We start from the raw sequence: 26,906 nt of genomic DNA, 5'->3' as shown, positions 1-26,906 counted from the left end.
TAGGAAGTGTGTAGTGGCAGGCTGTGTGATAACAAGGCCTAGATTGTGGGCTAAGGGGCTAGGACATGGGAGAGTTTAGGCCCTAAAATTATTGAAGTCAGTATTGAGTCCAGATGGCTGTAGGATCCCCACGTGAAATGAGGTGTTTTTCCAGCTTGTGTTGAGTTTTTGCTGGAACACTGTAAACACTTTCCTGTAAAGACTCCATCTCATTCCCTCAGTTCCCCTGTCTCTATTGCATTTGTTCAGATGATGCCAACCTCAACAAGGGAGCCACCGAAATGTCCACCTTCTTCCTCAACCAAGGATTCCCCATTATTGTTGTCGACAGGACCCTCAACCGGGTCTGACCAATACCCTGCACTTCTGACCTCACCCTTTCTCTTTCCTCCCACAACAGCGATAGGGTTCCCCTTGTCCTTACCTACCATCCCACCAGCGTCCATATCCAGGAGATCATCAGATGCCATTTCCACCCCCTCCAGCGAGATGTCACCGCTTCTGCATATTCCCCTCCCCTCCCTTGTCACAGGGACCATTCCCTCTGGGATACCATGCTCCACTCTTCTCTCGCCCCCAACACCCCCCACGGCACCTTCCCCTGAAACGAGCAAAGGTGTAACAACTGTCCATTTACCTCCTCCCTCCCCACTATCCAAAGGCCCAAACGTAATTTCCAGGTGAAGCAACACTTCACCTGCACTTTCCAGAATCCAGTCTGCTGCATTCGCTGCTCACAATGTGGTCTCCTCTACATTGAGGAAATAAACTGTAGACTGGTGACTGCTTCGCATGTCCTAGCCCCTTACCCAACAATCTAGGCCTTGTTATCACATAGCCTGCCATTACACACTACCTATTGTCAGTCACTAACAGTCCCCATTTACAACTATTTGTTCTCCTATCTCTGCTCACCTGTTGTCTGCCATTTTAACTGGAATGCAGAGGGAATTACATGTGTGAAATGGACAACAATAAAAAAAAGGAGTCAGAGATAGGGTATTGAAGAGAAAGGAATAATGCAGAGGGGGTTGGCCACCAGCAGCATCTTGCTGCTACTAAATCCGGCATGTTTATTTGAAAATGGCTGGGTGTTAAAGCAGCTAAATGAAGATTTAGACAAATGTTGGGTGGGGGCTTAAAGTTCAAAATCTATGGGGTTGATGGGGTGGGCTATCCAGAAAGGAACATTTACATTTTGAGGTTCATCAATGTTAAGAGGTTGATCCTGAAACTCATTGCTTGAAGAGAGATTACATTGTGCAGAAAATAACAATGGAGATGGAAATGACTGTGACCACACCTGTAATAAATGACATAACTGTTTTGATCCCTGAGGAGGAGGTTTCAATTTCAAGCAATGTAGCATCCTTCAAAGTGCAACAATATTACCCAGAAACCCATATATTAAAGCTGAAACCTGTGAGTATTACATGCTATTTGATCCTTAGGCATTACTAGGCTCAAGCACCCACATTCCATATGACATTTCCTGCCAAAAAGAATCTGTGCAATATCGTAATATTCAATATAAAGGCCAAACACCCGCAAAGTGCTGAAGGACAACAGCTTTATTTAGTACCTTTGAAGTAATAACAGATCCTAAGTAGTATCATGGGAGATTTATAAAGCAAAAATTGAGACCAAGATACCAAGGGAGATATTATGGATGGACAAAACTTGGTCAAAAGAGTCTTATATGAGGAAGTATCTTAAAGATGGAAAGAGAGAAAGACAACTTTCGAGAGAGAATTGCAAAACACAGACCTTTTTGGCTACAGATAGCATAACTGCTAAAGTACAGAGCATAGAATTGGGAATTCTCAAAAAGCTGGAATTAGAAGAATGCAGCTATCTCAGAGGTTTGTGGGCATGGAGGAGATTACTGAGAAAGAGTGGGGTGAGACCATGGAGGGAGTTAAAAATAAAAATGAAAACTTTAAAACTGTGATATTGCTTAACTAGAAGGCATTCAAAATCTGCTCGCACATGAATGATGAATGAATGGGATTTGGTGCAAGTAAAGATCTGGGCAGCAGAGTTTTCACATGACCTCAAGTTTATGAAAGGTAGAATGTTGGATGCCGGTTAGGAGTACTTTAAACTAATGAAGACTCAATTTAACAAAGATGTAATGAGTTTTTACAGTAATAGGTAGGGTAAGGCTGGAGGTGGGATGATGTTATTGACGTGGATTAAGACAGTTGTGGTAATGTTGGGGTATGTCACACGAATCACATTTCAAGAATAAATAGAAATATAAAGTACCTTGCTTGAGCATGCATTCAGCTACATTTAATTAGTTGAACAAAATAAAGAGGTCAGATTAAGAGTGCAGCAGGAATTGAAAGCAGCACATATTGAGCAAAAGATAATAAAGTGTGAAGCTGGATGAACACAGCAGGCCAAGCAGCATCTCAGGAGCACAAAAGCTGATGTTTCGGGCCTAGACCCTTCATCAGAGAGGGGGATGGGGTGAGGGTTCTGGAATAAATAGGGAGAGAGGGGGAGGCGGACCGAAGATGGAGAGAAAAGAAGATAGGTGGAGAGGAGAGCATAGGTGGGGAGGTAGGGAGGGGATAGGTCAGTCCGGGGAAGACGGACAGGTCAAGGAGGTGGGATGAGGTTAGTAGGTAGGAAATGGAGGTGCGGCTTGGGGTGGGAGGAAGGGATGGGTGAGAGGAAGAACAGGTGAGGGAGGCAGAGACAGGCTGGGCTGGTTTTGGGATGCAGTGGGGGGAGGGGACGAGCTGGGCTGGTTTTGGGATGCGGTGGGGAAAGGGGAGGTTTTGAAGCTGGTGAAGTCTACATTGATACCATTGGGCTGCAGGGCTCCCAAGCGGAATATGAGTTGCTGTTCCTGCAACCTTCGGGTGGATCATTATGGCACTGCAAGAGGCCCATGATGGACATGTCATCTAAGGAATGGGAGGGGGAGTTGAAATGGTTCGCGACTGGGAGGTGTAGTTGTTTCTTGCGAACCGAGTGGAGGTGTTCTGCAAAGTGGTCCCCGAGCCTCCGCTTGGTTTCCCCAATGTAGAGGAAGCCACACTGGGTACAGTGGATACAATGTACCACATTGGCAGATGTGCAGGTGAACCTCTACTTAATATGGAAAGTAATTTTGGGGCCTGGGATGGGGGTGAGGGAGGAGGTGTGGGGACAATTGTAGCATTTCCTGCGGTTGCAGGGGAAGGTGCCGGGTGTGGTGGGGTTGGAGGGCAGTGTGGAGCGAACAAGGGAGTCACGGAGAGAGTGGTCTCTCCGGAAAGCAGACAAGGGTGGGGATGGAAAAAATGTCCTGGGTGGTGGGGTCTGATTGTAAATGGCGGAAGTGTCAGAGGATGATGCGTTGTATCCGGAGGTTGGTGGGGTGGTGTGTGAGGACGAGGGGGATCCTCTTAGGGCGGTTGTGGCGGGGGCGGGGTGTGAGGGATGTGTTGCGGGAGACGCGGTCAAGGGCGTTCTCGACCACTGTGGGGGGGAAAGTTGTGGTCCTTGAAGAACTTGGACATCTGGGATGTGCGGGAGTGGAATGCCTCATCCTGGGAGCAGATGCGGTGGAGGCGGAGGAATTGGGAATAGGGGATGGAATTTTTGCAGGAGGATGGGTGGGAGGAGGTGTATTCTAGGTAGCTGTGGGAGTCGGTGGGCTTGAAATGGACATCAGTTACAAGCTGGTTGCCTGAGATGGAGACTGAGAGGTCCAGGAAGGTGAGGGATGTGTTGGAGATGGCCCAGGTGAACTTGCGGTTGGGGTGGAAGGTGTTGAAGTGGATGAACTGTTCGAGCTCCTCCGGGGAGCAAGAGGCGGCGCCGATACAGTCAATGTAACGGAGGAAGAGGCGGGGTTTGGTGCCTGTGTAGGTGCGGAAGAGGGACTGTTCCACGTAACCTACAAAGAGGCAGGCATAGCTGGGGCCCATGCGGGTGCCCATGGCCACCCCCTTTGTCTGTAGGAAGTGGGAGGAATCAAAAGAGAAGTTGTTGAGGGTGAGGACGAGTTTGGCTTGGCGGATATTGAGCAAATGTGAGTATGTTTGAGGAGATGTCATATCTGTGTTTCAGTGTGGTTTGAATACAATACATTAAGTTCAAACAAGTGTTTGACATCTTATGCATTGATGTACAAGGAGGCAAATGGATAGGGAATATACTTCCCATACTTGGATTGGAAGATATTAGGAGAAAATGTGTGAAGATTAGGCGAAAGAGGTGAATGGAGTCTTTCCAGTGACTGCACTTGTATCTGCCATACTGTAAATTGAGAAGAATTATATCTACTGCAATATATCTCTGCAGCAGTTCCTCTGGACAATATCTCAGGCCAGCTATTATCGGTTGCTTCTTCAATAATCTTCTCTACATCAGAAAGTCAGAAGTGAGCCTGTTCACTAATTACTGCAGTGTTCAACTCCAGTCCATGGTGTAACCTGCAGCTCAGGTGAAACCAGTCTGGGATAATAGATGGGGAGACATCAATCCAGGAGGTGGACTGCAATCAGTAGGGACAGTCTCGCCAAGTCAGACCAGAGGGTGGGTCATGGTCAGTGTTGAGGATTTTTTCACTAATGGTCAAAGAGCAGACCATAGGCAATGAGCAACTCAAGTCTGAGAATTGGCTTCATTGTGCTAGGTCACTGAGGGAATGGTGATCGGGGACAATTGGGGATAGTAGTGTAAGGGCTCACAGTGAATGAGAGAGGACTGGGAGCTCTGGAGGTGGAATTCACACAGGTCATGGCAACTGTGGTACATGGGGACGGTATAGGGCCAACAATGACGTGGAAATTTCCAAAGTCATAAGTGCTAAGTGCAATGCTGGGACATTGATGACATAAATAAATAATAGTATCAGAAACAGGGATACGATTGAAAGGCCATACGGCCCACAAGGACAGCAATTTAAAAGGGAACATAAAGGTTGTTGAGAAATTTATGCATCACAGGCAGAGTCTGCAAGTCATTCACACAAACAAAGTTGGAATCTTGCTCTGTTGGATCAAAAGTCAACTGTGCAATAACTGCACAAAATGGCTGATACAACGTACAGAGTAGGTTGAGTATGTTATTGTTTTTACCTTTGGGGCAGAGTAAAATTTCTGGAATTTATGTCCCAGCGAGAATCATTTGAAGTAATCATGCCTCTACTGATCCAGCTATGTCAGTCATATGGCTCAATTTTCATTTCATTGGCAGGTCTTTCTTTGTTGAAAAACACATGAAAATTATGGCCTCAGGCAATTGTATCCATTAGATTGTGTATACTAATTTCCTCCTTGTTATTGTCAAATAAGCCAACGTAATCAGACAAAGGCATTTTAAAAAGTTGCACAAATGCATCTGGGCCTTTTATTTCACAGACACAATCCATAGCTAGTATTGGAAGTCAACACTTTGTAGCTACCCCATTCACACACTGGGCCATAACTTTATCATGTGGAAGAGAGCCTTTTCTTTGGTTGCGGGGATCGGGAGGGGTGGGGGGTCGACAGTGGTGCAGGACTGCATCGTTACATGCTGGCAGCCCCAAAGTAGCATGAAAACAGTTTGTGCAATGTACATTTGAATAACGTGACGTACTTCAAAGCTTCTTCTTCAGGAATGACAGTGATGACCTTAGGAACTTTCCATGCCACACAGTGTGAGGGCATAATATGTGACTTCATTTTGATGGATGTGAGAACTCCTAAATCCCTTCAATAAAATGATGTTATCTTTCTGACACTCCCCACAGATTATCTGCTCACGCATCTCACATGGAGATCACTGTGGCTGGAATGCTGCTAGCCTTAATGCAACTACGAAGACTATATACATGGAGACAGTGATTATTACTTGGTCAGCAAGACCAATAAGAACAACAACCTCCAGAGGGAAAAGGAGCAGGGAAAGATCCACTAAGGATGCTGAGAAGAATGAAACCCAGTGTCTCTATGCCTCATTGTCATTTTCTTCAACTGTCTGAAAACAGCTCAGACATTGATTAGGGAAGTCCCAGGCCATCACCATCAAACTATGTCATCTGCAGGATCAGGACTTGCAGACAGAAATCTGGGTGGCAGTCACATCCCAGTGGCTATTAAGGTTACAGATTTTGCCAGTTCCACAGAAACAGTTGTGTTCTTCTCAGGCTGAGTTGAATATTTGTTCCTCATAAGGAGGAGGTGGTCTGATGTCTAATATTCCACCAGTTGTGGGCTCATATTTCCTGCAACAAATCAATGGTAGGGTCAAATATGATGACAGGAAATGGAACAGCAGATCGTGGTGATGTGGGAGCAGGAGAGGTGCTATATCCCAGTGAATAGAATGTACAGAAGGGAGGAAGGATTATTAGTTTGGAGGATGAGATGGGTCAGAACAATATGCGGACATAATGCATAATGTGGTGAGAGTTGTCATTCCATGAGCCTCAGTGAAAGACATATGAAATATCAGTAACGGTAGTTGCGCATGTTGTCATGAGCCACATTATCAGTGGGCCTTGTCAGGGCCTTGAACCTCGAATGCACCAGGTACACAAGAATGTATGAGTCATGGCAGCTATGAACGTAGTGGACAGTCCGCTCCACGAAGTGGTTACAGTGATCACAAATCACCTACACATTAAATGAATGGACCCTTTTCTGCTTTTGAGCTCCACAGCATTGTGATACGAAACTCTCAGTGGCAAGTGTGTATAGTCAACAGTGCCCTGTAGCTGGAAAAACCCAGTTAGATTTCCAAATCACACCACTTGGGTTTCAGTGTTATCCTTGCACCGGGGCGAGGGCAGGAATGAAATAAACCTTTGTAACACGGGTGACTGTTCTAATTGGAATTGTGGCCGTGCACATCTCAGGCCTCCTGACACTCCCTGGAAGGAGCCAGCCATAGATGTTCAGTGCTGAATGACCTTCACAGCTATCGGGACAGGATTGTCTCCCATTGTGTAGGAGTCACCATATCCCAGGATTTACATTCAGAAAATTCTGGGTTCCTGCACACCCCTCGTATCTTGAGGGGCCCCGCAGTAGCAATTCTTCCCTGAGCTGAATGCTCCTGGTCTTCAGTGGAGGTGCAATGAGATCCAAGTGTCCTATTACACCAGTTGCTGAAAGAAGACATGCAGGTGCAGCAAGCAAAGAAGAAAGAAAATGGTATGTTGGCCTTCATAGTGAAAGGATGAGTATAGGAATAGGAATGTCTTGCTACAGGGCCCTGGTGAAGCTAAGCCCTGTAGTATAGCCTCAGGAAGTGTGATTTGAACCAAAACATTAACTCTGATTTCTGTCCACAGATGCTGCAGACCTGCTGAGCTTTTCCAGCAATTTCTGTTTTTGATTCTGGAGTATGTGCAATTTTGTTCTCTTTATCTAAGGAAGGATGCTCTGGCTACAGAGAGAGTGTAACAAAGATATACCAGACTGATTTCTGAGGTGGCAGGACTGACAGAGCCAAGGATCACAGTTTAAGAACATAGATAGACCGTTCAGAACCAGGATGAGGAGAAAGATCCACAGAAATCTGTTGAGGCCAAAACACTGAATGTGTTCAAGAATGAGTCAGTTATAGAGTTACTAGGACTAAAGGGATCAAAAGGACTGGGGAGAAAGCAAAACAGGGATTGGAGTTGATGATAATCTTAACGAACATTGGTATTGATTTGAAGGTATGAATGTCCAACTTGTGTTTCTACTTACTTTTTTTCTGTGTTTTTATGAAAGAACCTAAATTGGACTCAAAAGGAACAAAAGAATTTCTTAAATCTCTGAACGGCAAATCGTTAGCACAACCTGCAAAAGATGTTTGAACACACTTCACCACACAGTGAGACATGCTGTACATGACTAACAGGACATGTCTGCATTAGATATCCACATTCCATCTCAGCATGAGCAATAATAACTTGATAAAGGTGCCAAACCAACTGAGTGACCACCACATGTCAGCAAAACAAGGAGCATAACAAATAAAAAGGAATCCCTCCAACTCTACATTCACGTCAAATGCGGAACTTCAAGCTGCATTCAGCACAGATAATTGATAGGCTTACATGATACATTAGATCTCAAACTCGCATGGCTCACATAAGATTCTTGGAATTGGAACAAATAGGTGGTTTCCATTTGCCCAGTACACACATTTTGTACCTTCACTGGTGCTAACTTCAACTTTATTCAAGTGCCTGGTTCAATTTGCAAGCACCAATGGCATGTAGCAACTCATCTTTGACTAGTATCTGACCCTAATCATCCTCAGTTCAAATGCACATGAAATGGATGATGTAATGATTACAAATCCAGTGTAACTGTACTTTGCAAATAGCTACTTCACATATTTGATGGTACAAATTGTTGGCATTCAGCAAATGTGAACTCCACCCTTTCAACCATCAGATTGATACACTATCTACACGTATTGTTCTAGCCATTTTCTAGGAACCTTTTGCATCTAGGGAAGAGAACATTATGCTGGGCAATGCACCGAACACCATTAGCACTAGATCTCTGCTGGTCCCAAGTAACAGCCTATAAGTCTCCTATTAGATGGCCCTATGCCAAAAGACCACTTCAGCACATTACCCAATGTGGAGACCACCATATTGAACTTGGTCTCTCCCTACTTGCCAAAACCCAGTTTTACTGATGCCCACCCTTAGGAGCAGAAATTAGGCCATTCAGTCCATCAAGTCTGCTCTGCCATTCAGTCTTGCTGATAAGTTCCTCAACGCCTTTCTCCCACTTTCTCCCATAACCCTTGATAATCAAGAACTAATCTATCTCAGTCTTAAATGTACTCAATGACCTAGTCCCCACAGCCTTCTGTGGCAGTGAAATCCATAGATTTGCCACTCTCTGGCTGAAGAATTTTCTCCTTATCTCTGTTCTAAAAGGTCTTCCGTTTATTCTAAGGCTGTGCTCTCAGGTCCTAATCTGTCGTACCTATGGAAGCATCTTCCCAACATCCACTCCATCCAGGTCATTCAGTATTCTGTAAGTTTCAATTAGATCCCCCCTTATACTTCTAAACTCCAATGAGGATAGTTCCAGAGTCTTCAAACATTCGTCATATGTTCTTTTACACTTGGCAGACACTATGGTGGTTACAATCAATAGCCCACCCCCTCACATTGTCTACTGTGCCCTCCACTGCTGTTTCAAATGCCCCTGGTCAACTTGATCTTTATCTCCATTACTATAATTGCATCTGCTTCCCCACACCCCCTTTACACAATCACACCTTCTGTCATGGATCTGCCACTGTCCTTAGAAAAAAACCTAGGAGCCTCCTGGAAGATCAATGAACAGATATCCAGGACTGCATTTATACCAGATCCCTGACTAACTTCCACAGACAGCCCACAGACATGAATGAGCAGACCCCTGACTGCTGCATTTGCAGATCTTGCCTGGAGATGTTGTCGCCCAGTGTACTTCATGGAGGTTGTTTGGAGCAATCAGTGTGCTGAATCTGCCAGATACGTAATCTGTTTCCTTGTTGAGTTTTGTTTATATTTAGATTGTTTGGCAAGATGGAAGGCTGAACATTAATGAGGCAAGTTGTGGCATTAACAAGGCACTTAACGAGTGTTATTCCTTGTCAACTGACATCTTGTCGCTGCCTACCAAAAATCTCACCACATTGCTCATCAAAAGCAGAAAAGATGAAACAAGGTGATCTTGACATAGAAATAGATCTTGTTGCCACTCTACTCACCGTTGCCCACATTACTTAGACCACTATAAAATTCCACACATTATCTCATCCAGCTTTTGGAACAGTTTTCAGGTAAGTATTAATTTCTAATGGTACAGAATCAAGAGATAGCTACAGTAGGGCTAAGATGACAGTCAGTAATTTCCTGGGTTCATTTCATTATTATAGGAAATGGAGAACTGGAGACAAATCTGATAAGTGTATAGCTATATCAGTGAATGAGCTGGATCTTTGTAATACTGTGACAATTTTAGTGGTTAGTTTTATAGTGCCAGCCCAAACTGGCCACGATTTTCCATATTTTTGTCTATGTATGGGGGTAGGCATCTTTGGTGGGTGAGGAGAATGTCTCACTACTAATGAGACAAGTCACCAGTTAAAGTGCAATCAGGCATACAGATATTGACTCTGCAAACTTCTTGACCAATCAAATCCCAAAATACCAATGCCCTGCTCTACCTGAAACTGCACACCATTCAGAAACTAGCAGCCACTGTGATGAGCAATGCAGTAACACCCCAAAGGCAATGGGACAGCAAGTCATTTTGTTGAATTGGAGGGGTGGGGGAGGTGATTGTTCACAACTTGGGCATCACAGGACAAGGAGGATGCCAAGGGGAGCAAAGGCAAGGGAAAGGGTTGGCTTTCAGTAGCCAGCCCCCAACCCACCTCCATTCCAGAGTGGGGTAAGTCACCACACCCCAAATTCAGTAGATAGGCTGTCCCAAATTGCTCGTTGGATGACATCCTCTTGGCCACTGATTACAAATTTAATTGTGCCAGTGACAGGTTGAAGCCATTAAATAATTGATGATTGATTACTTTCGGGCCTTAATTGGTGGCGAATCAGGAAAGCCAACCATCAGTTTTCCTGCTCACAACTTAATTACTGAGGTGACAAGAAACCTACCAACCTAGGTTGCCAATCTACCTGATTATTTGCCCTTCCAGCCATGGTTCTTTCCACTCCTAGGAAAGGTGGAAATTCTGTTGATTGAATTTAATTCATAATTCATGAGGGTAGAATTTGAACTCAAATATCAGACTGCTGACTGAGGGAACTCCACTGTAACTTATTATTAACCAAAAGCAACAATTTTATCACACTCAGAGATAGTAAGAATTGCCACTGCTAGAGTCAGAGATAACACAGTGTGGAGCTGGAGGAACACAGCAGGCCAGGCACATCAGGGGATCAGGAAAGCTGACGTTTCGAGAGAAGGGTCCCGAACCGAAATGTCAGCTTTCCTGATCCTCTGATGCTGCCTGGCTTGCTGTGTTCCTCCAGCTCCATACTGTGCTATTTTATCACACTATCAAGATGAAGAACACATCAACTGGAAAGAACCCAGAGCATTTTTTTTTAAATTTGCTCATGGCTCCTATTACCCATTCCTAGTTTTCTTTGCTAAGTACCCCACAGAGGTGTTAAGGGAGGGAGTTCAATAATTTTGACATAATGAAAGTGAAGGAATAGCAGTATAGCTCCAGGTCAGGATGATGTATGACTTGAAGAAGAACTTGAGAGTGATGGTGCTACCAAGCATCTGTTGTCCAGCAGGATCCTGATGTTGCAGCAATGCAATAGAGTCATACCGAGATGCAAAAGTTATCCAGAACATTTTCCTTCCTCTCCTATCTTATTCATGCTGTTATGCCTCACCTGGGCCAAAAATCAAGCTTTGCTATTCCCAGAGTCATCACAAAATTTAAGGATTTTGTAGAAGTACACAAATTTCCCAATTGATCAGTGATTAGCACTACTGCCTCACAGTACCAGGGACCCAGATTCAATTCCAACCTTGGGCAACAATCTATGTGGAGTTCGTATGTTCTCCCTATATCTGCATGGGTTCCCTCCTGATGCTCCAGTTTCGTCCCACAACCAAAGATGTACAGGTTGGGTGGACTAGCCATGCTAAATTGACCAGGGATATGCAGGCTAGTTGGGCTGGCCATGGGGAATGCAGGGTTACAGGGTAACGAGGTGGGTCTGGGTGGGATTCTCTTCAGAGGGCCGGTGAGGACTCAATAGGCTGAATGCCCTGTTTCCACATTGTAGGGATTCAATAGTAACTGATTTTTAGACCAGTTGACAGATAGCTCCAAGTTTAATAGAGTTACTATTAATTACAAGTAAATAGATTCTCGCTCTCAGAAAACAATGAACCACATGAAGTATGAACATACGTTAAAACTCTAACCCCCTATAAACTCCCCTTTATACGTATAAGCAGACAAAAATGCGTGTTACAGATGAAGGAAAAATTGAGAAAACCTTTCAGTGGTCTTTATTTACAGAATCTGCAGAAATGGCTCTTGTGCTGATCAAAACATTGTTGCTTGACCTCCCTTCTACTTTCATTGGTTTGCATGAGGCACCAGATGGCTGGTTCACACTTCTAAAATGTTTCTGACTAAATACTTAAGAGTCATAACTTACAGCAACTGCTGATGAAAAGAAGAACCAGTTTTCTTCAAGCTTAAAGCAACTTTTACTGCAGAAAACAGAGCTCCCAAGCTAGTAGAGGTCTGATAGGTTCTCAGTAGCCTGTTCACAGTCCTCAACTGTTCAGCTACCTGAGAACAAATTATCTAATTGTTGACAGACAGATGGCCTTTGTCACCAACAACTGGTCACTCTTCCACCACAAATCAGCTATTTGTTGCTGGCTAAATCTCCATTTATACACTATCCTCAGCTTCACTTTGACTGCAAACTGCACTTCAATTACTGCTTGGACAAATAGGTGTCTAAATCATGCTTAGACATGAAAAAGAAAAAATGACATTTAGAATGGATGTCAGGCCACTTGCTTTTTAAATTGACTATAATCCTTAAGCAATCCTGAGTTAAGACAGTTCTTTTTCCCATTTCAGCCCACAGTTAACAGTACAGAAAAATGAACTGACACTCTTTCAAATGTCCCATTTTACTTTATATTAGTGCTTCACTTGGTGTGCTTTCATCAAGCCAACTGATAACTTGCACTGGGGCATTGGTAACCAAGTGTAGGAGGAAGCACTTACTAAAATACAATAATTTGTAATGTTGTCGAGGTACAATGTGCTGGAAAATCAGATAGGGACAACCCCATGGAAAGTCAAAAGCCAGCTTATTAAGAAAAATAGGAACTAATGTTTTGTGAAACTATGTTTTTTCCATAGGAAAATGTAGCACTAGGAAAGGAGGGTGACATGGAACATGAGGAAGATCTCAAAAATTTAGACTAATTGCTCAGTACTAGCACCCTCCTCCAATCTCAGTCATATCAATATCTTTTATTGTTTCACAATAAACTGAACAAGAACCAAGAACCATAGCCTTGTATGAAGTTATAAAGTCACAAGTGACCTGGTATTCTTAGAGTAACAATATAAATTATTAGCATGCAGACAGATAATCATAGTAGGAACTCAAAATATTTTAAACAATTCAACTAGATTACTCCCACTCTAAAACAATACTTTTCCAAGAGGTAATAGGAACTGCAGATGCTGGAGAATCCAAGATAACAAAGTGTAGAGCTGGATGAACACAGAAGGCCAAGCAACATCTTAGGAGCACAAAAGCTGACCCTTGTCTGGTCTGAAACATCAGCTTTTGTGCTCCTAAGATGCTGCTTGGCCTGCTGTGTTCATCCAGCTCTACACTTTGCTATCTTTTTCAAGGGGATTATGTAATCATTATGGAGGCATTTTACAGTTGGAGCAGAACTTATGCCTCTCTGCAGTTGTGCCCTGTACCTGACAAGGGAATATTTTCTCCTCATCCTGTAACTGAGAAGCAAGCCTTGTGCACTTTACATTTCACGATGAAAAAATGTCAGCTCATGCATAAGAGATGCTGAAAAATATTTGTGGATTTGCTCCCTTCCATTTGGATTGCAGTATTAATATTGATGTGATGTCATGTAGCATGACCTGCAGGGAATCCTCTTGAAGGGGATTTGAAATAGTATACCCAAATCAATCCTGAAGTGCTGTCTACTAAGAACAAAAACACTTCCTAATATGATAATGCTTATGTACAAAGCAACTCCTCAACCTTTCATTTTATATGTGTGACATGTTAGCCTTTAGATGTTACTAAACTGTTTATGTTTAACTAGAGATTTAAGTAGGATTGTGTACTGACAGCTGCTTGCTTGTACATGATTTAAAGTTACAGGAAACTTTTAGTCAGACTTTCCAATTCATATTAATCAAGAATTTCAATGAATTTCAAAATTAATTTCATTAAGAGTGAATTTTTAAACAGTCAATGAACACATATACTGGAGACCATTTGGTATATAAGGACACTGTTTCATATTTAATGGTGTTACACTTTCTAAATTAACATCTTTCCCCTGCAGACAGTACAAAGCACTGACTATCAGACCGGCTCTTTGGACTCTATCCAGACCACTGATCGATCAAGAACCATTATTTCAGCACTACTTTCTGACTATGATATACCTAAAGAGACAATTGCAGCTAATACTACATCCTCTACCCCTATCAAATCCAGGCAACGACAAAGCAGTGGCCAGCAGACCAAGTCTCCAGGTATGAAATTTTGAACTAGAAACTATGCACAAATAAGTCATGTTTCTGCATTTTTATAGGTAGCTATAATTTTTAACAAAAAAGGTAAAAATCAAAATTTAAAAATTATGATATTATTCTTGATGTTTTTGGTTTCAGTACAAAGAGGAGAAATCAAAAATTTTTAACCATTATAAAACTTAATCAGAACTTGCAACAATAAATACACTGCTATGGTCTCAGTTGAAGTCCCAGATATTGTATTTCTGACCTGTTTTATTTAACCATTCTTGTTTTCATGGAGAGTGCCTCCTATGATCCATACTCAACTTCCCTTTCTGTTCCTTAAATCACAAGCATGATTTTCCAAAGGAATTACAAATTTATGCCATATTGTCAGAGCAACAATTCTTTGAGCTTTCTATATGGCAGATACAAGGTAAATTAGTTTCGCAAACGGTGGATTAATGATTTTATCTGAGCCACCAGACTGCTAGAGGACAAGCATGAGATACCTTCAAATACCTCATCAGATTTCTGTACATTCAAAGTGGTCACTGCTATACAGTGAAGGTCATAAAGCATTTTCATATCTGAGGATTTGGCTACTGCCTTAAGTTTCTTCTGCTAATTGTATGTCACCTCCTGGGACAGCAAAAAGATGTTGTGCACAAAGCGTATTATTTGCTATATAATCAGACCTGAACAATAAGCTGTTTTGTTGATTTTTGAAGCAATTAAAAGAAATGTTCAAATAAATCTAAACGGGTACACCCTGCTAATGTGACTATGTATAACAATACCAATTATTTGGGAGATAATCTTAGCGAGCATGGCTCTTTGGAATCATGGAATGCAACAATACCGTTGAAGCAAGTTCTATAGATCAGGCAGATCAACATCTTCTAAGTGAATTGCTTAAAGCCCACATTACATCAATGAAAAGCTACTCTGGTGCTTTTTAATTATGGGAAGTCCACCTAAAATCCCAGTTTCATGTTACAGAACAAATTGAAACCCCAGCCGCCACCACGCCCTGCAATCTCTTTGAAAAACTACAATGCGCAGTTGAGGTAACAGTATTTATGGGCATACAAATAATAAATTATAAAGGATAAATATAAATATGAGAGAAATTTTAAAAAACATAAGTATGAAAAGATCAAATGATCAAAACAGATACATAGAGAACAGAGAGATCCTCTTTCTTATTTTGTATTGCACCTTCACACTCTGCTTATTTATTTCAATTTATATATTATAGTTTTAAGGTTCTTGGTCAGTACAGTATAGTGAAATTTGTTTAAACAAACTCTCTGGTACATGTTGACATAGAATGTTACAACACAGAGAAAAGGCCATTCAGTTCACCACGTTCATTTCACGACTGTGGTAAAAACCAGACACAGTCTTGGAACATAAGTTTCCTCTAACTTTTCCTGCTGCTGTGTGGACCTCCAAGGTTTTCTGGAACCTGAAGCCTATGTGTTTGTGAGTTCTGAAAACGCATCATTTTGACTTGAAACGTTAGCTTGCTGTCTGTCCATGGATGCTGCTTGACCTGCTGTGATTTCCAGCAGTACAGATTCCAGCATCTGCAGTAATTTGCTTATCCCATGTTTGTAAGCTGATCAATGTGTGCAAACCATCTGAGTGGCTGCATTGTCAAATAGTTTAGCAGGACTGTTGCACACATCCCACCTTATTGCTGTAAATTTTCCCTATTTATCTGCTTATCCGCTTCCTTTGCAAAGCCATGATTGAATCTGACTTTACAGGCAGATATGTGTTTCAGATTGTAATCACTCACTCCAAATAAAAAAACTTTTCTTCACGTTCTTAATATCAAGACATTTACAACATGGAAAGGCGCCACTTCGCCATTGTGTCTGCCCATCCCACATGCTTGCCAGTGATATAAAGTAACAACCTGAGACACAAATTACTGTTTAAACAATTGCAATAAAAGCAATTTACTAGTAAAATATTGTAGTTACATAAACTAAAGTATTCTCCTGTGTGTGTATGTGATACAATCGGTCTATCCTCAGCTTAATCAAATTTGGTGCAGGGTTGCTCCTCTTGAAGGCTCGGCTTCAAGCTCTCTCTGTCTGTGGGTTCTACTGCGTTGAATACTCATTAGCCATTTTATTCAACTTCCTTCCCAACTGCTGGAATTTGATTTATAAAAATCATTATACAGTTAATTTATTTCCTGGACCCATTTTGCTGAATGGCCTATAGTTAGCACTTCTCATCTCTTGTTCTGTTCTACATGAGAGGACACGTTGAGTCCACCTCCGGATGGGGTTGCTCCAGATCCAAATGTAATATATTCTGTTGTAGTATTGTTATAGTACTATACTTCAGGAAATACCATGTTTTACAGTTATTTCCAGGGAACTCATTTTTTCCTAGACTATTATAAGCAGTCATCAGTAATGAGATTAAATTTTTAATTGCAATAACATAATTTATTCATAAAATATCCTTACATGTATAGTCACTAACACAGTTTAATTCTGTACAGAGATGGTAGGAACTGCAGATGCTGGAGAATCTGAGATAACAATGTGTAGAGCTGGATAAACACAGCAGGCCAAGCAGCTTCGGAGGAGCAGGAAAGCCCACGTTTCCGGCCTAGACCCTTCTTCAGAAAACCTTTCCATTTAACTTCAGCAGAAAGACCTTAGACGGTTGTCTTTCCTCACTGAGCCTTGGCGCTATCTGTCCCAAGCTTTAGTGTGTCCCTCATCGTGTAGTCCTGGACCTTGGAATGTGCCAGTCTGCACCACTCGGTCAAGGTCAACTTCTTGCTCTGGAAGATCAACAATTTTTGGGCAGATCAAAGAGTGTCTTTCAATGAGTTGATAGTCCTCCAGGCGCAGTCGATATTTGTCATGGTGTGCATCCCAGGGAACAGACCATAGAGCATCATGGAGTCCTGCATCATGGAGCTGCTCAGGATGAGCCTTGGAAAAAACCATTGCATCTACCTCCAGACTTCCTTTGCAAAGGAATATTCCAGAAGCTGTGTGACAGTCTCTACCTCCCTGTAGCTGCTTATAGCAGTGTGTGGAGGTACAGAGAGTCCGGACACACAAGAAGGATCTCTCAGATAATGTCCTTCTTACCACTGGCCTAGCAATTTCTTGGTACTTGATGGAAAGTTCTGATGTTGAAGCATTCTGCCAATGACTTTGACAAGTTTTTGAGAAGATTCATAGATCAGGTAGTGGATGAGGTTGTAGATTTGCTCACCGAGCCGCTGTGTTTGATTGCAGACATTTCACCTTGCTAGGTAACATCATCAGTGCACCTCCAGTGAAGCATTGTTGTTCTGTCCTCCTTGTTATTTATATGCCTCGGTTTGCTGGGGTGGTTGGCATTTCTTCCGGTTCTGTTTTTGAGTGGTTTCTACATCAGGTCCATTTCAATGTGCTTGTTGATGGAGTTCCAGTTGGAATGCCAAACCTCCAGGAATTCCCTGGCATGTCTCTGTTTAGCTTGTGCTATTATGGATGGATTGTCCCAGTTAAATTAGTGTCCTTCTTTGCCCGTGTGTGTTGAGACCAGTGCGAATCGGTTGTGTCTCTTGGTAGCTTGTTGGTGTTCATGTATCGTTATTGTCAGCTTTCTTCCAGTTTGGCTGATGTAATGTTTCTCACATTGCTCGCGTGGTATTTTGTATATTACGTTAATTTTACTTGTTGTGGGTATGGGGTCCTTTACATTCATCAGTAGTTGTCACAGAGTGGTTATTGGTTTGTGGGCTACCCTGATACGTAGGGGTCTGAGTAGGCTTGTGGTCATCTGTGATATGTCTCTGATGTATGGTAGGGTGACGAGTGTGTCTGGCTGTGTCGTGGCATCTTGTTGTGAACTGTCATGGAGGTAACACCAAGAACATAAGAGGGCATCATTTTAAAATGAAAGGCAGGAGGTTTAAAGGCGATTTGAGGAAAACACTGTCTCACCCAGAGGTTGGTGGGAGTCTGGAGTGCACTGTCTGGGAGAATAATTGAGGCAGGAAACCTCACAACCTTTAAAAAATACTCGGATGAGCACTTGAAGTGTCATAGCATTCAAGGCAATGGCCTATGTGCTGGAAAGTGGGACTTGTGGTATTATATTTTGAGCAGAACAGGCTTGTTGGGCTGAAAAAGCTCTTCTGCACTGTATGATTCTAACTTCTGCTGAGAAAATAGTTTCAGGAAACAAACTTCCTAACTGTATACTTAAGTCTGTCAACAGAAAACTAATCAAAAAAGATTGGTCGGCAACGGTTAACGTAGATGTCTATTCCCAATCTTTTCACACCCAGTTCATCAGTAATTAAGGGCCATAAACCCACCTCTTACTTCATTCAAAGATTTTCTTGCCTTTTCTCAAAAGTCACTTAGTTGTTTTGGTAAAGAGAAGGTGGCTTACATTACTCAATAAGCTATTGGCTTCATCCCTTATTAAAGCCAAAACGTAAATCCTATTCTCTCCAGAAATGTTCAAACCATTTGATAGCTTTCATTTTTCCACATAGACCTTAAAGATAAATATGTTTTCTCAGTAATTCTTATCAAATATTTTTTGAAAATATGTATACACACATGTACACCACATGAACTGCATTACCCTGATCAGTGTTCTATGTGATATAACCTAAAAGGTAATCAAATTAAATATGGTTTGCCTTGTAGTACCAAAGGATGTCTTTTCAGAAAGGAAGACTAACTCCCACGCATGTGAATTCTAACTTACCTTTGCATTCTAAACACAAGGACAATTTGTATGTAAAAGGGAAATACAAACTTGCCAAGAATTCGAGGAGCAGACTATTGTTGCATTGAATTAATGAGTACGAAGCTGGAACAGTCAAGATCCCTTTAGTACATGCCAGTACAATATCACAATGGTTTGCTGAGGGCACATTCATTACTACCAGGCATCCCTTGGGCGAGGTGATATAACATGGCACAGCACCAGACTATGCAATGAGAGTGATTCACCTCCAAGTAGGAACTGAATGTGAACACTGGTGGTTGCTGGAAATCATCAACTTGACGACAGCTGTTTGATTGGCTCCTTTGTCACAGAGACAGATTTGTGCTAAAAGAAAAAGCCCTTGGAGATACTCATTCTTCTTCAATGATTCCACTCTGGTCTGATGGGCTCTGAGATTGTTACAAAGACCAATGTGCCATAGTTGTATCAGAGATAATGGGAACTGCAGATGCTGGAGAATCCAAGATAATAAAGTGTGAAGCTGGATGAACACAGCAGGCCAAGCAGCATCTCAGGAGCACAAAAGCATTTGTGCTCCTGAGATGCTGCTTGGCCTGCTGTGTTCATCCAGCTTCACACTTTATTATCTTGCCATAGTTGTAGGCTACTTTGCCTCAATAGTGAAGTTATTGGAATTAATTCTGAGAAACATGATAAACTGTCACTTGGTAGGGTGAGGTTCAAACAAAGTCAGCATGGATGCAGAGCCATAGGGTATTACAGTACAGAAAAAGGCCTTTCAGCCCATCTTGCCGTTGTCAGTCATCAAGCATCCAGGTACTCTAACACTGTTTCCCAGCACTTCGTCTATAGCCAAATTTCAAGCATTTATCTAACCACTTAAATGTTGTGATGATTCCCATCTATACCACTCTTAAGCAGTAGGTTTCAGATACCTGCTGCAAACTGGTTGAAATAATTTGTCCTTAACTTACTTCTAACCATCTTGCCTCTTTCCTTAAGTTCATGCCTACTGGTTATTCATCCCTCCATTAAGGGGAAAGGTTTCTTCCTATCTATAATGCTTATAATTTTGTACACAAAATCACATGCCCCCTCAGCTTTCTCTGCTGTAAGGGAAAAACCCAGCCTATGCGTTTACCTTCATAGCTGAAAAGCTCCAGCCCAGAAACATCCTGGTGAGTCTTTTCTGCACCCTTTCTAGTTCAATCACATCCTTCCTATAGTGTGATGACCAGACTGCATATAGCACTCCAACTGGAGCATGACTAATGTCTTATACAACTCCATCATAACTTTCCTGCTGCTGTATTCATTGCCTTTTTAACTATTATATCCACCTCATCTGTTGTCTTCAGGGATTCATTGATGTGCGCACAATGGTTCATATGATCCTCAAGTACTTTCCAGTGCCAGACTATTCATCAGAGACTTCCTTATGTTGCTAGTCATTCTAAAATACATCACCTCATACTTTACACTATTATCCAAAAGCTACTGGTCTACCGATCGGACCAGCCCATCTATATTGTCCTGTCTAAGGCTTTCCTCCTTGCTATTTATTACACCACCAATTTTTGTATCATCAGCAAATGTACTGATCAAGCCTCTTGAATTTGCATCAAGATCTTTATTGTACACTTCAAACAACAATGAACCCGGCACTGAACCCAGTAGAATGTCACTAGACACAGGCTTCCAATCACAAAATAACTTTACACCATCACCCTCCATCTCTTGCCATGAAGCACGTTTTGGATCTAATTTGCTAAATTGCCCTGTATCCCACAAGCTCTTATTTTCTTGACCAGTCTCAAATGCAAGACCTTGTCAAAAGCCACACAGACCACATGAACCCCACTTGGACCACATCAACTGAATTACCTTCATTCACGCACCTGGTTACCTCTTCAAAAATTTCACCAAATTTGTTAGACATGAACTCCCCCTGACAAAGCCATGCTGATGATCCTTGATTAATGCTTGTCTGTCCAAGTGGAGATTAATTCCATCCCTCAGATTTGTTTCCCTACTTCTGATGTTAGTCTCATTGGACAATAGTTCCCTTGTTTTTTTCCTATCTCCCTTCTTAAATAATGGTTCTACATTCACTGTCTCCAGTCCTCTGTTAAGGGAAGATTGTATCTGCCCAACATGATTGAATTTATTTTTGTAGAAATAACAAGGAAGATTGATGAAGACAGTGCAGTTGATGTGGTCACATGGATTTCATAAAAACTAGTTACAAGATCCCACAAAGCACATTGGTTAAAAGGAAACAAAATCCCATGGAATTCATGTAGCAAGCTGGAACAAATCCTTCCTAATCAACACTCCTTTTCCCATGTCACTGCTAATTCGATCTGGAATAATTGTCTCTAGAAGCTTTCCCACTACTGAAGTTACTGGGCTAATCCTTACAAACCTTTCTTAAACAAGATTGTAATGTTTTCAATTTTCCATTAGACATGAACTCTATAGACATGGAAGGTGTTGGTGAAGTGGATGAACTGTTCGAGCTCCTCTGGGGAGCAAGAGGCGGCGCCGATACAGTCATCAATGTACCGGAGGAAGAGGTGGGGTTTGGGGCCTGTGTAGGTGCGGAAGAGGGACTGTTCCACGTAACCTACAAAGAGGCAGGCATAGCTGGGGCCCATGCGGGTGCCCATGGCCACCCCCTTAGTCTGTAGGAAGTGGGAGGAGTCAAAAGAGAAGTTGTTGAGTGTGAGGACGAGTTCAGCTAGGCGGATGAGAGTGTCGGTGGAGGGGGACTGGTCGGGCCTGCGGGACAGGAAGAAGTGGAGGGCCTTGAGGCCATCTCCATGCGGAATGCAGGTGTACAGGGACTGGACGTCCATGGTGAATATGAGGTGTTGGGGGCCAGGGAATTGGAAGTCCTGGAGGAGGTGGAGGGCGTGGGTGGTGTCATGGACGTAGGTGGGGAGTTCCTGGACCAAATCCACAAACCTGCCTGCCCTGGTCGACCCATCGTCTCAGCCTGCTCCCGCCCCACCGAACTCATCTCCACCTATCTGGAAACCATTTACAATCCGACCCCACCACCCAAGACATTTTTCCATCCCCACCCCTGATCTGCTTTCCGGAGAGACCACTCTCTCCGTGACTCCCTTGTTCGCTCCACACTGCCCTCCAACCCCACCACACCCGGCACCTTCCCCTGCAACCGCAGGAAATGCTACACTTGTCCCCACACCTCCTCTCTCACCCCTATCCCAGGCCCCAAGATGACATTCCACATTAAGCAGAGGTTCACCTGCACATCTGCCAATGTGGTATACTGCATCCACTGTACCCGGTGCGGCTTCCTCTACATTGGGGAAACCAAGCGGAGGGTTGGGGACCGCTTTGCAGAACACCTCCGCTCAGTTCGCAACAAACAACTGCACCTCCCAGTCGCAAACCATTTCCACTCCCCCTCCCATTCTCTTGATGACATGTCCATCATGGGCCTCCTGCACTGCCACAATGATGCCACCCGAAGGTTGCAGGAACAGCAACTCATATTCCGCCTGGGAACCCTGCAGCCATATGGTATCAATGTGGACTTCACGAGTTTCAAAATCTCCCCTTCCCCTACTGCATCCCTAAACCAGCCCAGTACGTCCCCTCCCCCCACTGCACCACACAACCAGCCCAGCTCTTCCCCCCCCCAACCCACTGCATCCCAAAACCAGTCCAACTTGTATCTGCCTCCCTAACCGGTTCTTCCTCTCACCCATCCCTTCCTCCCACCCCAAGCCGCACCCCCATCTACCTACTAACCTCATCCCACCTCCTTGACCTGTCCGTCTTCCCTGGACTGACCTATCCCCTCCCTACCTCCCCACCTATACTCTCTCCACCTATCTTCTTTACTCTCCAGCTTCGGTCCGCCTCCCCCTCTCTCCCTATTTATTCCAGTTCCCTCTCCCCATCCCCCTCTCTGATGAAGGGTCTAGGCCCGAAACGTCAGCTTTTGTGCTCCTGAGATGCTGCTTGGCCTGCTGTGTTCATCCAGCCTCACATTTTATTATCTTGGAATTCTCCAGCATCTGCAGTTCCCATTATCTCTCACAGTACTGAATCATCTGCTTTCTGTGATTGGTGTTAGATTGAATGACCACAGATCCCTGAAAGTAGTAGTACAGATCACTGCAGTGGACAGGAAGGTATATAGAATTCTTTATTAGCCAAGGAAAATTAGAGATATTATTCAGAAACAGTAAATATCATTAGTAAGGTTGCAACTTCAGTATTGTGTGTAGTACGTGTATAGAAAGGAAATGTCTTCATTTAATTTAAGAATATAAAGAATTTAAAAGAATTGTTTAAAGTACATTAGCCCCTAAAACACTGGTTGTTTTGGAGGCACTACATTAAGAGTGACATGTACAAGAAGTGCACTGAAGATATGTGTGATTTTGTGTACCATATTGTTAATTGCAACATGATTAATTTCCATAGAGTGTTGCTGAATGGACTGTAAGTTCCCGGATTCAAGACAATGATATTCATATCTCAATTGTTTCAAAATGTTTGATGTTCTAGGTTCCACACATTTTTCCCCAAAATTTTAACTAACCCTAACCCTAATTCACCTATTGCAGTCATCTTTAGCCTAGTCAACAAAATTGAAGACGGAAATTATTAGATTTTGTTCAATACCTTTTTTATTTATTTCAGTCACTGTGATAAAGTCATGTGTCAGTGGGAGAGTTACAATAGACATAGGTCGGCTTTCTTATATCACATCTTACTTCTTTCAGAATTCTCACTGGAGTCATAGAGATAGACAGCATGGAAACACACCCTTCAGTCCAACTCACCCATGCCAACAAGATATTCTACATTAACCTAGTCCCATTTGCCAGCCTTTGGCCCATATTGCTCTAAATCCTTCCTATGTATATAGCCATCTAGATGCCTTTTAAATGTTTAATTATACCAGCCTCCACCACCTCCTCTGACAACTCATTCCATATGCACACCACCTACTGCAGGAAAAAATTTCCCCTTAGGTCCAATTTAAGTCTTTCTCCTCTCACCTTAAACCTATGCCCTTTAGCTTTGGATTCCCCTACCCTGGGAAAAGACCTGACTATTCACCCTATCCATACCCTTCATGATTTTATAAACTTCTAAAAGGTCACCCCTCATCCTATAAACGCTCCAGGCAAAATAGCCCCAGCATATTCAGCCTCTCTGTAAATCTCATACCCTCCAGCCCTGACAACAATCTTGTACATCTTTTCTGAAGGTGTTCAAGTTGCACAATATCTTTACTATGGCAGGGAGACTAGAATTAAATACAGTATTCCAAAAGTGGCCTAACCGATATCCTGTGCAGCTGCAACTTGACCTCCAACTCCTATACTCAATGCACTGACTAATAAAGGCAAATGTACCAAACGCCTTCTTCACTACCCTGTCTACCTACGACTCCGCTTTCAAAGAACTATGAACCTGCACCCCGATGTTTCTTTGTTTGGCAACACTCTCCAGGACTTTACCATTTAGTGTATAAGTCTTGCCCTGATTTGCCCGACCAAAATGCAACACCTCACATTTAATTTCCATTAGCCTCACAAATGTCTTAATTATAATCCTATGTTTAAGCAGGATTATTAATCATCAAAAGATCAAGTGGGGAAATTGTCCATGGACATTGTAAAAATATTTTTTCTTTTATCCTTGCACCTGATAATCTTAATACTTGTCAATCATTTTGATGGGAAACATTAAGTTTTCTTAAGGAGCTACAATAAAATATTGCTGGGGAAATTCAGTAGGTTTGGCAGTATCTGTAGAGAAAAAGCAGAGTTAACGTTTTGAGTCCAGTGACCCTTCATCAAAACTGATAATAGCTAGGCAATAGTGGTGTGTATGCTGATAGCAGAGGGCAAGGAGCAAGGAGTGAGTGGGTAGGTAGAGATGGAGCCCAGACAGAAAGAAAGTTAGGCAAATGAATGGTTGATAGAAGGCCATATATGGGCATGATTTTTGAACTTTTAAGAAATAAGCGTTTCAATAATGTAGTCGTGAGCTGCCAAACTGATCAAGGGGAAAGCAGCAGCTGACAATTAGTGATAGCAATGGATGTAATAGAGCTCCTAGGAACTTGAGAGGGTTAAATTGTGAATAATTTAAGGAAAGGAGTGTGGTATTGATGTTTGTAAGTTCATTTGTATTTGCTGATATCAGTTAAAATGGGTGCATCATACTGATGTTCGTTAAAACATTACAATATACTCGTGGAAGAAAAGTTGCAAGCCTTGACCATTTTCTCCACCTAACTGGGTTTAGGTCACACCTTAGAGAGGGGAATATCACTTGTGAGCTGTGATCTTACCAACATAAATTTGCTATGGAGGAAATATATATCCCAGCATGCAGATTCTGCTCAATTCTACTGGCTGTTCACTATAATTCGTCAAAAATTGCCATGTCCAGTGCAAGAGATTACAGAATTTTAAATGCACATTCTATTCGGTGTAAATCAATGAAATCAATAAATCAATTTCTCCCAGGATGATTTGAAAAGTTCTGCTAATTTTGCTTATTTACATTTCTTTGAGGAAGTTCTAAACAATGAAGCTGAATGTTGGGCACAGGAACAGTAATAATCTATTGCCATGCCAAAAGGAAAGGGAGCCAAGAAAAAGAAGGTAGTCCCACCCTCTTCTATTGTAAGGAAGCATGCGATGAAAAAGGTCGTGAAACTTCTGTTCAAGAAGAGACTCAAGACTTCAGGATTGGTCAGGACATTCAACCCAAGAAGGATCTGACATGATTGTGAAATAGCATCAGTATGTGTAACTTCAGCCTCAAAAGGCCATTCTGCACAAGTATCAAGAAGGTGCCTCAAGCAATTAACCAGTTCAGTCATGCCTTGAACAGGGAGGCGGCCACCCAGCTCCAGAAGCTGGCCCATAAATACAGGCCTGAGACTAAGCTGGAATTGCCATGCTCTGTATAAAGGCAACTGGAAGGCAAACACTCCAAAGAAGCCAACAGTTCTCCCAGCAGCTGTGAACACTCACCACGCTAATGGAGCTTAAGAAGGCTCAGCTGATGATTGTTGCACATGACATTGATTCCATTGTTTCTGCGAGCTGTCTGCTGGAAGATGAAGGTTCCTTCCAGTATTGTCAAAAGACAAGTCAGGCTTGGGCATTAAAAAACTGCCTTGCCTTGATTCAGATCAATCCTGAGGATAAAAGAGCAATAACCAAACTGATTTAGATCACCTGGACAAACAACACCATGCAGTTTCATGAGATCATCAGCATGTACTTTCTCAGGATTGACTTGGAATCAATCAGCACTTCCCTCTCACATATTAGAAGTGTTTTTTTTTCACCTTCAGATTGATATTGCTTGAAAGTTGACCTGATAATTTCAAGATGAAAAGCTTTGACAAAATGTTTCTCTTTTCAGCAATAATTTATTGGGTTACTTATTGGTGGTAGATTCAGACTATGACTAAAATGCATATATGTGTACAGCTTTTCAGTTGTGCTAATCAAACTTCATTGTTAGCACTGTTAAGTGTGTCAAGAAATACTTTCTAAAGCAAGTTTTAAAATGTAATCACCTAGATATTCTGCTAACCAGCAAGTTTCTCTGCCATCTCCATGCTAGACCCAACATAATCCCCACAACCCACCCAAATGCTCCTTTGTCCCATTCATTCCTAGACACAACTTGTCAGTGTAAAACTGTCAAAATCTGATGCAAGTAAAAATTACAGCTCTGGCAATGTGTAAACAAGTGTGAATTTCTATAAACTTAATGCAAATAAAATAGTATAAGTATTGCTAGAATGAGCATACGTCAAGACTTCTAAACAATTTAATGATGAAGATTTTTTTTCTTCTAGATCTTCATCTTCTAGTAGATGTGGCATGTAACCAGGATCACTTTCAAAAGGAAGA

General features: G+C 42.4%; 1 protein-coding gene and 1 pseudogene across 1 annotated transcript in view; both read left to right on the top strand.

Annotated features, from left to right (window-relative positions):
- The window catches only part of hsf5 (heat shock transcription factor family member 5), a 109,493-nt gene extending 95,073 nt beyond the window's left edge, over positions 1–14,420 (top strand). Inside the window, exons 5-6 of the mRNA XM_059655326.1 lie at positions 14,061–14,253; positions 14,392–14,420. Of these exons, the coding sequence (XP_059511309.1) occupies positions 14,061–14,253; positions 14,392–14,420 (222 nt within the window). The remainder of the gene's footprint in view (positions 1–14,060; positions 14,254–14,391) is intronic.
- Positions 14,421–25,604: 11,184 nt separating this feature from the next.
- On the top strand, positions 25,605–26,149 carry LOC125464411 (large ribosomal subunit protein eL8-like; annotated as a pseudogene).
- The last annotated feature ends 757 nt before the right edge of the window (positions 26,150–26,906 follow it).

This window comes from Stegostoma tigrinum, chromosome 27 (assembly GCF_030684315.1).
Source record: "Stegostoma tigrinum isolate sSteTig4 chromosome 27, sSteTig4.hap1, whole genome shotgun sequence".
Lineage (NCBI taxonomy): Eukaryota > Metazoa > Chordata > Chondrichthyes > Orectolobiformes > Stegostomatidae > Stegostoma > Stegostoma tigrinum.
This window is presented reverse-complemented; position numbering and strand designations above follow the sequence as displayed.